The following is an 18,199-nucleotide window of genomic DNA, read 5'->3' as shown; positions in this document are numbered from 1 at the left end:
TTCTCCCCAACTCTATTCAATATCTGTTCATTAGTTATGTGATCTATCCATCTACAATCTTCAGCATTCTTCTGTAGCACCACATTTCGAAAGCTTCTATTCTCTTCTTGTCCAAACTATTTATCGTCCATGTTTCACTTCCATACATGGCTACACTCGATACAAATACTTTCAGAAACGACTTTCTGACACTTAAATCTATACTCGATGTTAACAAATTTCTCTTCTGCAGAAACGCTTTCCTTGCCATTGCCAGCCTACATTTTATATCCTCTCTACTTCGACCGTCATCAGCTATTTTGCTCCCGAAATAGCAAAACTCCTTAATACTCTCATTTCCTAATCTAATTCCCTCAGCATCACCCGACTTAATTCGACTACATTCCATAATCCTCGTTTTGCTTTTGTTGATGTTAATCTTATATCCTCCTTTCAAGACACTGTCCATTCCGTTCAACTGCTCTTCCAAGTCCTTTGCTGTCTCTGACAGAATTACAACGTCATCGGCCAACCTCAAAGGTTTTATTTCTTCTCCACGGATTTTAATACCTACTCCGAATTTTGCTTTGTTTTCTTTACTGCTTGCTCAATATACAGATTGAATAACATCGGGGAGAGGCTACAACCCTGTCTCACTCCCTTCCCAACCACAGCTTCCCTTTCATGTCCCTCGACTCTTATAACTGCCATCTGGTTTCTGTGTAATTAATTTGTACGTTAAGTGCCACAGTGCTCAGAGCCATTTGAACCAATTAATTTATACGTTATGTCCACTCAGGTCAACAACGATGGCAGATGAACTGCAGATGTCGAGCCAATTATCGTCTTCACTATGTTGTCTTCACTAACTTACACACATAAACAAGCACCGTAACATCCGAAAGGCTTTCACACTATTGTCTGGGACATACTGAGAAAGAGACAAACAAAAAATTGCTTCAGTCAGTCGATTTAGTTCAAGGTTTGCCAACTATTTTCCTTGGGTGTAAGGCAAATGTCGGAAACAGAGATGCCCTTCCAAATACTTAAGGTTGTGGTACCCTCCGTCGCACTACCACCTCACTTGATATTTGTAAAGCTCTGGCCCCCAGAATGGGTCCCACAGCCCTCGAACAGATTGCTCTACTCATGAATGAAGTGAAAGAAAAGTATAAAAAAGTCCACGGTCCGTTTAAATAATAGATTAGAGATCATAAGAATTAATAGAAATTTTTATTTTACGCCGTCCGTTAGTTATACTGACAGGGGGAGGCCACGACGTTTGGAACGGGGATTTACTGTAAACTTCGTACACTCGTAGTACTCCATGAGGACAACAAAATGTGTAAGCAGTAGCGCGTACTTCTCAAGCATTACTGAGAAAATCGCAAGATAATTTCGGTCGTCAAATATGCATCTGTGAGTGGCCATTTAAACCGTCAAGCGGCTGCAGCCGAGTGGTGCCGGGACGGTAGCTCAGCGTGTTCGGTCTGAGGATTAGCTTTCCTTTATAATATAAAAACTGAGCGAACGGATGAACGAAGAAACTGAACGGCTGTCGTCGGACGTCCACCCTGCACAAATTCAACGAACAATATAGAACAAAATGTTTTTTTTTTTTAAAAAAAAGAAGTGGTTGGCGTTCAAGCCGCTGGATCGCTGGATCGAGTTCCGTTCCTTAGTTCTTCTTTTATTTTCAACACAGTCACTTTCTTTACTATTTATATTACAATTGATGTAATGGGAAAAATACGTGTAATCGGATGAAATTTTATTAAATTTACCATGTTATTTGGCAGTCTACTAATTTTTATTATCACAAATAATATAATATTCATAAGTATCGACTAGTAAAGACCAAACGCATTAAGTGATACTGAAAATGTAAAAAGTTCATCCGATTACACGTATTTTCCCCACTATATCAACTGTAATGTAAATAATAAAGAAAATGACTGTATTGAAAATAAAAAACGACTGACGAACGGAACTCGATCCAACGATCCAGCGGCTTGAAGCCAAAAACTTTTTTTTTTAATATTTTGTTCTATATTGTTAGTTGAATTTGTTCAGGGCAGACGTCCGATGACACCCGTTCAGTCTGTTCGTTCATCTGTTCGCTCAGTTTTTTTATTAGAAAAGGAAGCAAACGCTCTGACCGAACACGCGGAGCTACCGTGCCAGCACCACTTGGCTGTGCCGGCCGGGATGGCTGAGCGGTTCTAGGCACTACAGTCTCGAACCTTGCGACCGCTACGGTCGTAGGTTCGAATCCTGCCTCGGGCATGGATGTGTTTGATGTCCTTAGGCTAGTTAGGTTTAAGTAGTTCTAAGTTCTAGGGGAGTGATGACCTCAGAAGTTAAGTCCCATAGTGCTCAGAGCCATTTGAACAATTTTTGAACCACTTGGCTGCAGCCGCTTCGTGGTTAAAATGGCCACGCACAGATATATATTCGACGAGCGATATTATCTTGCGATTTTCTCAATAACGCTTGAGAAGTACGCGTTACTGCTTACACATTTTGTTGTCCTCATGGAGTACTACGAGTGTACGAAGTTTACAGTAAATCCCCGTTCCAAACGTCGTGGCCTCCCCTTGTGAGTCAAAGTGGGCAGTTGGTTGCCATTGCCGAGAATTCAAGCTGTCGCTTGCAGTGTACCTCTTTGAGGCTCACCTGGAAGCCGCGCATGGGCGCCCTCTTGTCGAAGCCGTCGTCATCGTCGGCGTCGTCCTTCTTGCCGCGGACGCCGTGGAAGCCAAGCGAGGGGGCGCGCTTGTCCAGCTCGTCCAGGTCGTCCTTCTTGCCGCGCACGCCGTGGAAGCCGAGCAGCGGCGCGCGCTTCTCCAGCAGCGCATCCTTCCCGTCGCCGTCGCCGCCAGCAGCGCGCATGCGCAGGAAGGCGGCGGCGTCGGCCGGGCCCCGCTGCTCGCCCGCGTCCGGGCCCTGGCCCGCGGCGCCCTCACACGCCACCAGCGCCGCCAGCAGCAGCAGCGCGCCCACGCGGCACATGCTGCAAACACGCACGACGGGACACTCAGGCGGCTGCTGGTGGCAACATCGCGGTTACAACAGTACCTGCCTACAGGGTAGTTACGAGGGTCACTCCAAAAGAAATGCGCACTATTTTTGTAAAAATACAGTTTTCAGTCTGCATGTGTGAAAGTTTTACAGTGTGTAGATACATCCTTCCCGCTTGTTTTCAAACTTAGTTCAACTTGTTCCCTTGAGTGGCGCCGTCACAGCATGTCTTCAAGATGGCTGCTACACTTGACGTTCGTCAGGCAATCATCATAGGCCGCACCACCAGCTCCTTTCATCTACACGATTTCTACCTCACCCTTTATGGTCGTCCCATCCAGCTCACCCCCACCCTGAGATACCTCGGCCTCACCCTCGACCGACACCTCACCTGGACCCCTCACCTACAGACCATCTGCAGAAAGCCCATTCCCGCCTCAGCCTTCTGAAACTCCTGTCTGGCCGGACATGGGGATTGCATCCTTCTACCATCCTCCACACCTACAAATCCCTCATCCATCCTATCCTCTGTTATGCCAGCGTTGCCTGTATCTCCGCACCCACACTTCCTTCCCCTATCCCAACGTAGCATGAGAAGTCGTCCACTGTGATGCGTCTGTCAGCAGTCACCAATTCGTTAACTCTCTGCACATTGTCTGGAGTGTGTGCAGGACGAGGCCTGCGCTGTGAGGACAATCCTCAATATTGCCGTGCCCACTTTCATCACCAAACCTGCTTGCCCATAGACTAACAAGGCCCTCCAAATCCTCGAACGCCATGCGCTCCGCCTTGCTTCTGTATCCACCTTCCTTCCCACACACGGCTCCTGTATGAACTCATCCCCTTCCCCCATCTCCTCCTGTTCCTCCAACATCTCTGCATCCCTTACATTGTCCACAGGCTTGATCCCCCCACCCTCTGGTTTCCTCCTTCCTCTCTACCCCCCGCACTTGCTGTGCCTCTATCGCTGTATCCCTACTTCTCTCCATCTCCACACCCTCTATCTCCTTCATCAGGGCAATTTCCAGTGCCTCCCCCTCCCAGATGATGGACTTCGCTGTGACATCTACCCTTCCTTCCAATTATAACCTGGCCTTGTTCCCCCCCCCCCCCCTGCCCAGGGCCCCCTTTTTCCTCTCCCCTCCTTCTCCCAGAGCAGAATTTCTTCCTTCCCCCCCCCCCCCCCCCCGAGACCCTCCACCCCATCTTTGCCTCTTTCCTTCCCACATCCCTCCCTACCTGGCCCTCTTCAGCGCGCCCCCTGCCCATCTCCCCCCCTCTTCCTCTCCCTCCCTCCCTTCTTCCGATATCCCTCATCGCCTTGCGCCTGGCAGCTCCTCCGTTTTGATCATCGTCAGTGTGCCACGTCAGTGTTGTGTTTAGTGCTGTTTCTCCTGTGCGTCAAGAGGTGTGATTTTAATTGTGTGCTGGCCTTGTACTTAGTGTCACTGTCAGTGTTTGTTATGTGCTACGCCATCCGTCGATGCTTTTATGCTCCGGTCATACTGTGCCTTGTGTTCTTTTAATTGTCCCAGTGTGTGGTTTTTTTGTGTGCACTACATTTTTACGGTTTTTATCTCCATTTTACAGTCGCCCCTTTTTTTGTCTATTGCCTTCCATGATGTTCCCCCTTTTTTATATCTATGTTCACCATGTTTTCTCCTTTGTATACTTTTAAATGTCTTCTATTGTTTGTTCTATGTCTTTTGGTTGAAGAGCAGTGCATAAGCTGCTGCCAGCCCGCCCTGATGGGGAATTGAAATACAATAAAGGAAAAAAAAATTGACGTTCGTCAGAAGCAGCGTGCTGTCATAGAATACCTGTGCTGTGAAAACGAGGCAGTGGGAAACATGCAAAAGAGGTTGAAAAAGGTGCATGGAGATACTGCTGTCGATCGCAGTACAGTTAGTCGATGGGCAAGCAGGTTTGGTGATGAAAGTGGGCACGGCAATATTGAGGATTGTCCTCACAGCGCAGGCCTCGTACTGCACACACTCCAGACAATGTGCAGAGAGTTAACGAATTGGTGACCGCTGACAGACACATCACAGTGAATGACTTGTCATGCTACGTTGGGATAGGGGAAGGAAGTGTTTGCAGAATACTGAAAGTGTTGGCGTTAAAAAGGTTTGTGCCAGGTGGGTTCCCAGTATGTTGACAGTGGCTCACAAAGAAACAAGAAAAACGGTATGCAGCGAGCTTTTGGAACAGTGCGAGAATGGTGGAGATGAATTTCTTGGAAGACTTGTGACAGGTGATGAAACATGGCTCCATCATTTTTCACCAGAGACGAAGAGGCAATCAATGGAGTGGCATCTTGCAAATACACCCAAGAAAAAAAAATTCAAAACCACACCTTCTGCTGGAAAAATTATGGCTATGGTGTTTATCGATTCTGAAGGACTCTTGCTTGTGAACATCATGATAAGTGGAACCACCATAAATTCTAATCCATATGTGATGACACTGCAAAAGGCAAAAGGAGGATGTTTTGCTATTGCACTACAATGCACAGCCACATGTCAGTAAAAAAACCATGTAAGCGATCACAAAACTCGGATGCACAACACTGAAACCTCTTTGGGAAACTGAAAGACTCTCTTCGTGGAACAAGGTTTGAAGACGATGACTCTCTTGTGCACGCTGCCAAACAGTGGTTCCAACAGGTTGATCCAGAATTTTACCGTGCGGGTATACAGGCGCTGGTTCCAAGACGGCGTAAGGCAGTGGAGAGGGGTGGAAATTATGTGGAGAAATGAAAATATTGTTCCTGAAGGATGTATCTACACACTGTAAAACTTTCAACATGTAGAATAAAAGATGGATTAAAAAAAGTAGTGTGCATTTTTTTGGAGTGACCCTCGTACAAGGAAATGTGGCTACTCACAAGGGCCCTGTGTGGGCTGTAATTATCTTGCGGCAGCGCAATTTGGTAGATATTCTGAAGCGTTAGTGCGGAACCGACGTACATTTGAAAAAGAATTAGTTCCAAAGGTGGCCACCAGGTGTATATCCGGCGCTGTGAATGCAAGAAAGACGTATTGAAATGTTTCCACATGTAAAGGATTAGGTACAGGACACCAGCAGAAAAGGTCAAACAAGTGAGAATGACATAATGTTGAATCTATTATTAACCACCTGTCACACAATTTGTTCAACGAGAACACCGGTGACGTCGACGAGTTGCTGCATCCGCAAAACGACGTGATCAACAGCTGCTCGCAACACTATGGGTGGAACATAAGTAACGTTCTTTTCGGTATCCCCAGAGCCAAAGATCAGATACATTCAGATCAGAATACCTTGCAGGCCATGCATCTGTTAAACCTCTGCAGATAACACGTTGCATTAAGCAGACTTTGCACTGAGCGAGCAACATGAGATGTTGCCCCATCTTGCGTGAAAACAGAGATTTCCACACAGCTGCGCTCTTCCAAAGCACGAATCACATGATGTTCAAAAGGAGGTCTCGATAACTTGCAAGCATCACGATACACCTGGCATATACTATGGGTGTATTCTCTACAAAGAAGAACAGACAGAGAATAAAGGCGTTCGTGAATACATAGCACAAAACCACATGCGGCTAGTGCAGTCCCCTTGTTGACAAATTTTTGACCCCCCCCCAGTGGAGGGTTAGGTAAGAGATCCATGACTAAGGAATTTGTTGCTAGTGCACTCGAGCAAATGTAATTTCGATGGATTGCTCATGCGCTGCCTGCGATATGTAAGCTATAAGAGAATCGCGGACCAGAGAGCAGTGTTGGCTGCAGTAAGAGCAGTGTCTGTAGGAGTAAGTAGTAGCTAACAGTCTGGTGTATGGAGTTGGCAGGACCGGTCGTGGGGAGCGATCGCGGTGCCTGAGTGATGTAGTATAACGTAAAAGCAGCCGCGCGCATATGTAGTTTGTTACAACAAAATTTGTACTATTGTTATATCAAGTCCCATGTAAATGTTTAAAAAAACCTTTTAATAATAATCTTTTTTATAAAATTAACTCTTGGACAATCATTCGTCTGAATTTAAAGAATTTACTAATTTCTGCAATCCATGGTCATCCCGATTAACGTAAAGAAAAATCAGCTGTTTCTTTTTGTACATGACAAATCTAGCGGCCGGCATTTCACTGGGCTGTGCAAGAAAAATTTATTATAGGAGCAGATATATACGCGTTATCCGGTGACTTCATTGAGGTAAGAAGTTTCAATTTATTCAGAATGATCTTTCAGGGCCATGACGCAGCACTGCTGACGTCCAAATTTACCGGTTTAGATTCACACTCAGTTAAATATTGAAAGGTTATATGTGAGGCACAATTTTATTGAGAGATTAGTCACGTTATTATTGCTTGGTTACGGAATAATAAACTATTGCGAGGTTACGGGATGTTATACATATTTTTTTCTGTTGGGAGGTTACACTGAATGTCAATGATATACTTATTTTATCAGTTGGGAGGTTACACGCTGTTTAACATTATCCCAAATCCGGCAATTTTGCACGCTATAGTGTAAAATGTGTCTCGTCACTTTATAGAATGTTGCCCTGCCACATGTCATCGACTTCGATCTGGTGCCAGAAACAGAAGAGCAAATTTAGAACGTTGCTGCAAATCATGATGTTTCAGCTGGACGTTATGGGCCTACCAGTATAAAATAAACTGCAAACTTTCGGACTGTTGACCACGAGATAGGTAGTTATCGTCAGACAGAATGAGCACAAGCATTACCCGGGCACATGCTGCATGGTCGGTTACAGCATCCACCAGGTTAGGACGCCTTCCTCTTCCAGTTGCCACAACAAGTTCACTGTGTTTTCGTATTTCTTTATCACCTTCTTTAATCCATTTAATGTCATGGGACCCTTCGTCAGACCTTTCAGTCGGCGGTATTCTCTCAATGCAGCACTGTAATTGGTGGTGTTCACATAACGCAGTTTCACTAACAGCGCACCGCCTCTCTTCTCGATAGCCATATTGTTCACGCACATTTGGCTCGTCAAATGATACTGTGGACGTTATAATGTCGTATAAACAGAGTACAGTGCCAGATTTGCACCTGAAGGCCACGATGGAACTAATTTGTTTTCCAGCGTCAATCGGTTCCGCAGTAAAGCATTAGAATATTTACCAAATTTCGCTGCCATACGATATTTGTAGCGCACACTGGATCTCCGTGAGGCAGCTGCACTTTGATTATAGCCACCTCGTACGCTGGAGCTCATCACAAAATCAAAGAAACATTACATAGTTGTGCATTTGATACTGATGAAAGAGCATCATGCATTTTCCGTAGCGAAATAGTCGACCTTCTAGCTAAAAAAAAATTTTTTAGAAGGACACGTCCCTCCAACATCAGTACCTCACACTGATTACAAACCTATGAAAAGAAAGCTGGATACTGCAACTGGATCCGTGAATGGCGTGTACCTCAGCAACATAAGGGCATACACCTAGTGGCCATATAGCCGAAAATTTCTCGTCGATTATAGATCGATTGACAAGCTAAGGAAACCTCATGTGACGTCCATATTTCGTAGGCGGCTGGGACAGGGATGTTACTCTACACATTGTCGTCTACTAAAAAACCCGCTTCCTGGAAGTAATGATCAGGATCAAACGAGACCGATTTGAATCATATGATATTGGTATGATCTAAGTACAAGGAAGCACAAGTGGTCTATAGGAAACTGTTCGCAATGAGTTCTCCTCTGCAATCAAGTGCTACATCCTTGCTCTACAGACTCTTAGCTACATCTTACATTCTCATTGAAGGAGAGAGTGATCAAATATAGAGATCTTAATATTAAAAAAACATTCCAAAAAAATTTCAGTTGTCCAGACCGTGTACATTATAAAACAAAAAAAGTGTGAAACCTAATTTCAGCTGACTAAGCGACCATCTCCAGAACGCTCATGGTACAATAAATGTCAGCATACAGCGTACTGACATACCCTGCATCGTCTATGTACCTTGGAGCTTCTCCTGATGCATGAAACTTGCAAGACATGCAATCTGTGGCAAAGGGTACATCGTCTTCCTCTTTCCTGCCTTTCTCTCATCAGCGCAGTCTCGGAATGAAGGCGGCAGGGGTAAAATACATGGAGCGAAAGGCTATTTACAATTTGTACAGAAAACAGATGGCAGTTATAAGAGTGGAGGGGCATGAAAGGGAAGCAGTGGTTAGGAAGGGAGTGAGACAAGGTTGTAGCCTATCCCCGATGTTATTCAATCTGTATATTGGACAAGCAGGAAAGGAAACAAAAGAAAAATTCAGAGTAGGAATTAAAATCCATGGAGAAGAAATAAAACTTTGAGGTTCGCCTATGACATTGTAATTCTGTCAGAGACAGCGAAGGACCTGGAAGAGCAGTTGAACGGAATGGACAGTGTCTTGAAAGGAGGATATAAGATGCACATCAACAAAAGCAAAACGAGGACAATGGAATGTTGTCGAATTAAACTGGGTGATGCTGAGGGAATTAGATTAGGAAATGAGACACTTAAAGTAGTAAAGGAGTTTTACTGTTTGTGGAGCAAAATAACTGATGATGGTCGAAATAGAGAGGATGTAAAATGTAGACTGGCAATGGCAAGGAAAGCTTTTCTGAAGAAGAGAAATCTGTTAACATCGAGTATAGATTTAAGTGTCAGGAAGTCGTTTCTGAAAGTATTTGTATGGAGCGTAGCCATGTATGGAAGTGAAACATGGACGATAAATAGGTTGAACAAGAAAATAGAAGCTTTCAAAATGTGGTGCTACAGAAGAAAGCTAAAAATTAGATGGGTAGGTCACATAACTAATGAGGAGGTATTGAACAGAATTGGGGAGAAGAGAAATTTATGGCACAACTTGACTAAAAGAAGGGATCGGTTGGTGGGACATGTTCTGAGGCATCGAGGGATTACCAATTTAGTATCGGAGGGCAGCGTGCAAGGTAAAAATCGCAGAGGGAGACCACACAAAGCAGATTCAGAAGGATGTAGGTTGCAGTAGGTACTGGGAGATGAAGAAGCTTGCACAGGATAGAGTAGCGTGGAGACCTGCCTCAAACCAATCTCCGGACTGAAGACCACAACAACAACATGGCACGATTAGTTTAAGAGGGGGCTGGATGCCCCTCCTCCCCTCCCCCCGATCCCCCCAGGACAAAATGTGTGTACGCCAACTGTCTGCGTGCATTGGTATTCAAACGAAAATGAGCGAGAGTTTCCCGAACGTTTGCGAATCGTGTAACTCTGAGGCAAGACGTGGGTACCAGCCCGATATTCACCGAGCAGAGTGAAAGCCAAATCCAGGCTGGCCGGCACACAGACCTCGTCGTCAATCCACCGGGCGGATTGGATCCCAGAAGTGGCGTTTTAACACGCACAGTACCCGGGCGGATGTCACTGAGGGTAAGTCATTCCGAAATAATCGATTTTCTCTCCTATTTCATTCGTTTATTGAGCGAGGAAAAAACGACTATCTATATGTTCCTGAATATCACTCTTCGCTCCAGTGCCCCGGATTAAATTCCAAGCCTCTCCGCTGTGTCTCATGAAGTGAGAGCATTTTAGACTGTTGATGGTGATCCATCTGTCGGATGTGGACGTTAAGCTATTCGAGGGGAGGTTTCATCTCTCACTTTCCTTCATCCATAAAAACACACACCCAACCAAATCCAAGCTGCACAAGCACTCAAGAAACTCATCTACATGGCACAGATGCACGCTTGACGCTTCACAGCAAGTCGGTGGAAGACAATGGGAAACTACCTCCACTAGGACCTTGCCTATAATAGCAACGCTGTTCAGATGTCCAATGTGAGTAAATTTCTAAGGGTCCAAACTGCTGAGGTCATCGGTCCCTAGACTTACACACTACTTTAACTTATGCTAAGAACAACACACACACACCCATGCCTCACGCCTCAAACCGCGCGGCCACTCCTCGCGGCAATAGCAACACTGGATTCCTACTCAGTCCCCGAGTATGGATTTACTTTGACTTGATATGCCCCTTGTTTTTCTTATCATTGTAGTCTCTAGACAAGATGTACGATGATATGAGGGTAATAGTCGCACTGTCATCGTCGAATACATGTTTTATAATTTAGCCAACACAGTTTCGTGAGAATTACGCCAACTTTTTACCAAGGATCCCCATTTCAGTTGTCGAGTATTTCTGTTACACTCTGGCATTGGCTTCACCGACCTGTTACGAGCCTGTGAATTTTTTCGGTGTGTGTTGGTATGCGTAGTTGGTAAGGACTCCAAACAGTGGAACAACACTCCAGAAGTGGCTGCACTAGCGTGATGTATGCGTTGCAGTTCACCAGAACCCTGTGTTCCAGCTTTTTCAGTCAGTTCTTTCTAAACGTTTACTAATTGCTGAAAGACGAATGAAATAATTTTTTCCACTTTAAGGCGTATATCACTAGGCGCAATTTTGAAAGAGCCAAGTCTGTGACAGATCCCTTAACTGATGTCCTTAGGTTAGTTAGGTTTAAGTAGTTCTAAGTTCTAGGGGACTGATGACCTCAGATGTTAAGTCACTTAGTGCTCAGAGCCATTTGAACCATTTGAACCTTAACTGATGAAAATACTGATTACAAGGGTTGTTCGGAAAGTAAGGAACGATCGGTCGCAAAATGGAAAATACAGTGAAAATCTGATGAAGCTTCGCTCAGATGTGTGAATCACTGTGTCTAGTACGCCCGTCGATCGCATCACGTCGCACTTTTCTGTTCTGAGGTCACAGTGAGAACGTAAAGATGGCTGGAAATTAGCGTGTCCCGCCAAGTATGAGGGCCTGGTGAAAGATGTCGCCTGAAGCTATGCAATCCACGTAACATAACTGCCATGCAGTTCGTTCTACACGGCAATTCTCGGTCGCATTCTGCAGGGGCAGTGAACGCAATGAAGATGCTCCTACAGCGTTTTCGATGAGAAGTGTTTGATCACCCACAATACAGTCCGTAATTGGCTACCCTTGAGGTTGATCTCTGCTCAAATGAACTGCTGGCTATGAGGACAATATTTTGACACAGGCAACGACCTGCAGTCCAGAGTAGAAAATTGTCGAAAAGCACTGGCGGCTGTCTTCTATAACGAGAGAATTGAAAAGTTGGTACAACGCTACAACAGATGTCTAAATCTGAGCGGCGACTGTGTAGAGAAGTAGCTGGAAGGTGTAGCTAACCTTTGCAAATAGAACAGTTTTGATTTTCACTTTGGTTTCCATTTCGCGGCCTATCGTTCCTTACTTTCCGAATAGCCCTCGTACATTGAAGGGTCATACAAGATTGAGAACGAAAAGAGTTTTATAAATTCATTCTTTCAGTTAGGCTCTTGTCACGTTATTTACACATTTCACTGGGACAACTAATGTAGGACAGAACCATTTCTCGCACAGAAACGGGTATAAAATTTAAAAATCTGGATTAAACACTCGACATTCCTATGTTCCTTTTTTATGAGGATGTTGGATTGGATCTGTTAGAAAGGAAAGGGCACGTCCCGTCCTGAATAGAATTTTCCTGTCCTGCTCCCTGTTCTGCAGGGAACATAAAATTAGCATACTAACTTCGGCTTTCAGACGAGCTTAGCGCCGAGCAGGGACACGTATTGGATTAAAAACACTGGCTCGTCTCTTTAGAAGCGCAGGTTGAGGCCCTCAGCTAAAGCGGTGTTATTAAAGAGAGAAATCACGTCGTAATGATAACAGACGTCATGGACTACAATTTAAATGGAAATTTTACGGAGCTGCACGTTTAGACAAAGCATTCCACGCTGGCGCAGATGGAGAACATGAGTAGCATAACATTCTTTTTATTTAGGGCCATGTTGTTTTAGTAAACTGAGTGTGGAAGCAGGAAGAAGGAACCTAGCTGAAAGAAAATACGAGAGTAGTTTGATAAGTCTGGTAAAAAAGCAGGAAAAATGTTTGTTTTGTAAACAACTCAGTTTAGTTCTCGACATAGTCTCCTTTGAGGGATATACACTTGGTCCATTCTGTTTTCATTTGCGCTGCGGTCCAAATCCTCGTATGAAAATGTTTAATAAAGCACGAAACTCGGTTTCCTCCATTTTCAATCGCAGTCGACATACTGACTAATTTAGAAAGCTGTCAGAAGCGAACTATAGGGTGTGTATTGTTGAAATTCTTTATACGATCCCTGGAATAAACAGGCTTACCAACCATGGAGGCACAACAAAAATGTTTCGTTCTTTCATAGAAATCTACCTGACTATGAAACCACCCTGTGGTATATGCATCCATCGGAGAGTGGAACAACTTTTGTGTACGTCCAATAATTCGAGCTGGGCACTGAGAGGCATTCTTCCGTATGTTTTGCATTACATCTACATCTACATCTACATCCATACTCCGCAAGCCACCTGACGGTGTGTGGCGGAGGGTACCCTGAGTACCTCTATCGGTTCTCCCTTCTATTCCAGTCTCGTATTGTTCTTGGAAAGAAGGATTGTCTGTATGCTTCTGTGTGGGCTCTAATCTCTCTGATTTTATCCTCGTGGTCTCTTCGCGAGATATACGTAGGAGGGAGCAATATACTGCTGGACTCTTCGGTGAAGGTATGTTCTCGAAACTTTAACAAAAGCCCGTACCGAGCTACTGAGCGTCTCTCCTGCAGAGTCTTCCACTGGAGTTTATCTATCCGTAACGCTTTCGCGATTACTAAATGATCCTGTAACGAAGCGCGCTGCTCTCCCTGGGATCTTCTCTATCTCTTCTATCAACCCTATCTGGTACAGATCCCACACCACTGAGCAGTATTCAAGCAGTGGGCGAACAAGTGTACTGTAACCTACTTCCTTTGTTTTCGGATTGCATTTCCTTAGGATTCTTCCAATGAATCTCAGTCTGGCATCTGCTTTACCGACGATCAACTTTATATGATCATTCCATTTTAAATCACTCCTAATGCGTACTCCCAGATAATTTATGGAATTAACTGCTTCCAGTTGCTGACCTGCTATTATGTAGCTAAATGATAAGGGAGCTAACCTTCTATGTATTCGCAGCACGTTACACTTGTCTACATTGAGATTCAATTGCCATTCCCTGTACCATGCGTAAATTCGCTGCAGATTCTCCTGCATTTCAGTACAATTTTCCATTGTTACAACCTATCGATACACCACAGCATCATCTGCAAAAAGCCTCAGTGAACTTCCGATGTCATCCACCAGGTCATTTATGTATATTGTGAACAGCAACGGTCCCATGACACTCCTCTGTGGCACACCTGAAATCACTCTTACTTTGGAAGACTTCTCTCTATTGAGAATGACATGCTGCGTTCTGTTATCTAGGAACTCCTCAATCCAATCACACAATTGGTCTGATAGTCCATATGCTCTTACTTTGTTCATTAAACGACTGTGGGGAACTGTATCGAACGCCTTGCGGAAGTCAAGAAACACGGCATCTACCTGTGAACCCGCGTCTATGGCCCTCTGAGTCTCGTGGACGAATAGCGCGAGCTGGGTTTCACACGATCGTCTTTTTCGAAACCCATGCTGATTCCTACAGAATAGATTTCTAGTCTCCAGTAAAGTCATTATACTCGAACATAATACGTGTTCCAAAATTCTACAACTGATCGACGTTAGAGATATAGGTCTATAGTTCTGCACATCTGTTCGACGTCCCTTCTTGAAAACGGGGATGACCTGTGCCCTTTTCCAATCTTTTGGAACGCTACGCTCTTCTAAAGACCTACGGTACACCGCTGCAAGAAGGGGGGCAAGTTCCTTCGCGTACTCTGTGTAAAATAGAACTGGTATCCCATCAGGTCCAGCGGCCTTTCCTCTTTTGAGCGATTTTAATTGTTTCTCTATCCCTCTGTCGTCTATTTCGATATCAACCATTTTGTCATCTGTGCGACAATCTAGAGAAGGAACCACAGTGCAGTCTTCCTCCGTGAAACAGCCCCGGAAAAAGACATTTAGCATTTCGGCCTTTAGTCTGTCATCCTCTGTTTCAGTACCATTTTGGTCACAGTGTGTCTGGACATTTTGTTTTGATCCATCTACCGCTTTGACATAAGACCAGAATTTCTTAGGATTTTCTGCCAAGTCAGTACATAGAACTTTACTTTCGAATTCATTGAACGCCTCTCGCATAGCCCTCCTCACACTACATTTCGCTTCGCGTAATTTTTGTTTGTCTGCAAGGCTTTGGCAATGTTTATGCTTGCTGTGAAGTTCCCTTTGCTTCCGCAGCAGTTTTCTAACTCGGTTGTTGTACCACGGTGGCTCTTTTCCATCTCATACGATCTTGCTTGGCACATACTCATCTAACGCATATTGCACGATGGTTTTGAACTTTGTCCACTGATCCTCAAAACTATATGTACTTGAGACAAAACTTTTGTGTTGGGCCGTCAGGTACTCTGTAATCTGCTTTTTGTCACTTTTGCTAAACAGAAAAATCTTCCTACCTTTTTTAATATTTCTATTTACGGTTGAAATCATCGATGCCGTAACCGCCTTATGATCGCTGATTCCCTGTTCTGCGTTAACTGTTTCAAATAGTTCGGGTCTGTTTGTCACCAGAAGCGCGGGACCTCGATCAGGACGCACATATTACATTTCTATAGCGTATTCAGCAGCTGAATTTCTTATATTGGATTGGCGTAAGTATCGTGACCAGTCTGATGCGGATAATGAATTGCACAAGTATTAATATAAGCAAAGGATTTTCTGGCAGCATGGAGAAACATACTTTTTCCGGTTTCCCTATGGGGTCGGCATTGTTTTCTGTGTTGACGCAGTGTTAGTGGTATTTGGTTGTCTGTCTTTAAACGATATTCAAATCCTATCACGGTTTGCCTGCGTATTTATGCAGCTTTATTCAGATAGTATTTATTATTGATATGTGACATTCCGAATTCGAATGTTGTGAGTCTTGGTGAATGTGATAATAAAATATGAAGAATGCCTGGTCACGTGTAAGAGAGAGCCGCGAAGTCCAACGATTAACATGACGTGGCTGTGTGACTAAGATTCTGGATTCGCTTTCGAGAGGACGGCAGTTGAAATCCGCGTCTGGTGATCACATTTTGATCTTTCGTGGCTTCCTTAAAGCACTTGAGACGCATATCGGAACTTTTCCTTTTTTAAAAAAGTGACATGGCCGGATTCTTCAATATCTTTCCCATTTTCGATCGTGGCTGTAGTACAGCTATAAGGTTTATAATTTAAAACTACAAACAGCAACAATTAAGGTTTAAAATGTTTGTTTTAAACAAACCATTACCGATTTCTGATTTATTACAAATCCGTCTGCTGATGGGTGTTACAGGTTTCCTTTTGTAGTCATTATTTTTGTGCTCGGAGGTAAACAAAAGTTTTTTACGTACAAAATTCGATAAATTTTCGAGAAGTCTTTTGTTTCTTGTCGACCTTGATAGAACCACGCATGGAATGATTAAAAAGTTATAAAAACGTGAAATGTGGGAGAAACTTATATTGCTCCTTTTTCTGAACGATGAATGCGTCGCGTATTTATGTTATACTCTAAATTTAACACATTTTGGCAGATGTAGTATGTCACTGCTGTCAAATTCTCTGGAAACTGCTTAAATACACACCATTCTATGTTTTATGGTAGCACACACGCTAAACAGTTTCAAAGCATTGCCCGGCTTTACATAAGCAAGAAAAACGTTTTTAAAGACGTTAGAATAGTAAAGATGTTAAGCTACAACCGCTACATAGAGAATATGGGCACAGTAAAATATATCTTTGCTCGAAGGATGAAAATAATTTATAGGTCAAAACGAAAATTAAGTAGAATAAATTGAAATACGACACAAACAAATATATACAAACAGTGGAAGGTTTCCAGAAGTGAACTATCTAATCATATCTTATGATCAGTTAAAGTATTTGTTCATTGAACAGAAGCAGTATTTAACAGTGTTAGTCATGTAATGTGCATGTTCAGTGCTGATTCGCTCAACCTGTGAGGTCACAGGCAGTAGCACGGCTACGTAAGGACGGCAGCAACAACCACATGACAATCACCACTTGACAATAGGTCGTGGATTTTAAACCACTAGGACGGCAGCAACAATCACATGACAATCACCACTTGACAGTAGCTCGTGGATTTTAAACCACTGGAAACCCGAGAGAATTGTATCGGTCTATAGGGTGGTCGCAAACAGCCCGAAAAGCCCACAAAGTTGCCGCAGGGTAGCTTGGGCTGAGCAATAATTGTTAAGAAAATAAGTCGATACGTTGCGCCGTTTCCGAGGGAATTAACATTGCAGTTGGGCAGTCAAGTCGTTGTGTACGCAAATTCAAGTGGGCCGCCAGATACGGTTACTGTCAGTTGTTCCCACAGCGTAGATAATAGCGCACCAGATTGCTCAGCCTTTGACTCTGGCTTGACCCTCACTACCGTCCCATGTCCTGTTTTTGTATTCTAGGAAACCAAACGTAGGACACGTTTGTCGACACCGTCTCTGCCGGCCTTCTTGAATTTGCGTGCGTAACGACCTGATTGGCTAGCTTCAGCGCTAGTTAACTCTGAAAAGACGGCGACACTGTTTAACGCCACGAAAACATGCATATAAAAATCGATTGATTTCAGGCGTTTGTTCATCCTGATGTTTTTTGGTATGTGTGTGTGTGTGTGTGTGTGTGTGTGTGTGTGTGTTTGTGTTTGTGTTTGTGTGTGTGTGTAGGAAATATGTCTCTGAAGAGTGTGTAAATCTCTGTAAACTGAGAAGCCAAAAGTCATGGTAAGCGTTGTACCATTTTAAGATGTACCATATACGAAGACCTAATGTTGCGACTAGATGCAGTCTATGGCGCGAGTCAAGACAAAATATACGAGCAGCCTGTTACAGATACGTGAGCTGCGATCATAAAAGTACGAGAGTTAACTGACTTTGAACATGAGATGGCAATCGGTGCAAGACGGATAGGTCGTGTCTGCGATCAACGATGTCTGGGGCGGATATTCCGTGTCGCAGCGACGACATTCCCGCACGCTTAAACTGCTGCACAGGACGACCACGATTGTCTGATGTACGGACGTCACGGAGAGCCATGCGAGGCGATTGAGAGTCAGGTCGCCGCCAATTTGAATGTACGCGTCAGGAACACATTTGCATTACGACTGTACGGAGTCTGTGACGCGTAGTCTTCCCGTCAACTTCTGTTCCAATGCCTTCCCGTGA

General features: G+C 44.1%; 1 protein-coding gene across 1 annotated transcript in view; it reads right to left on the bottom strand.

Annotated features, from left to right (window-relative positions):
• Window positions 1-18,199, bottom strand: part of LOC124713235 (collagen alpha-2(IV) chain) — a 104,480-nt gene that overhangs the window by 50,617 nt on the left and 35,664 nt on the right. The window contains exon 2 of the mRNA XM_047242935.1: window positions 2,656-2,992. Within this exon, the coding sequence (XP_047098891.1) occupies window positions 2,656-2,992 (337 nt within the window). The remainder of the gene's footprint in view (window positions 1-2,655; window positions 2,993-18,199) is intronic.

This window comes from Schistocerca piceifrons, chromosome 1, assembly GCF_021461385.2.
Source record: "Schistocerca piceifrons isolate TAMUIC-IGC-003096 chromosome 1, iqSchPice1.1, whole genome shotgun sequence".
In the NCBI taxonomy this organism is placed as follows: Eukaryota; Metazoa; Arthropoda; class Insecta; order Orthoptera; family Acrididae; genus Schistocerca; species Schistocerca piceifrons.
This window is presented reverse-complemented; position numbering and strand designations above follow the sequence as displayed.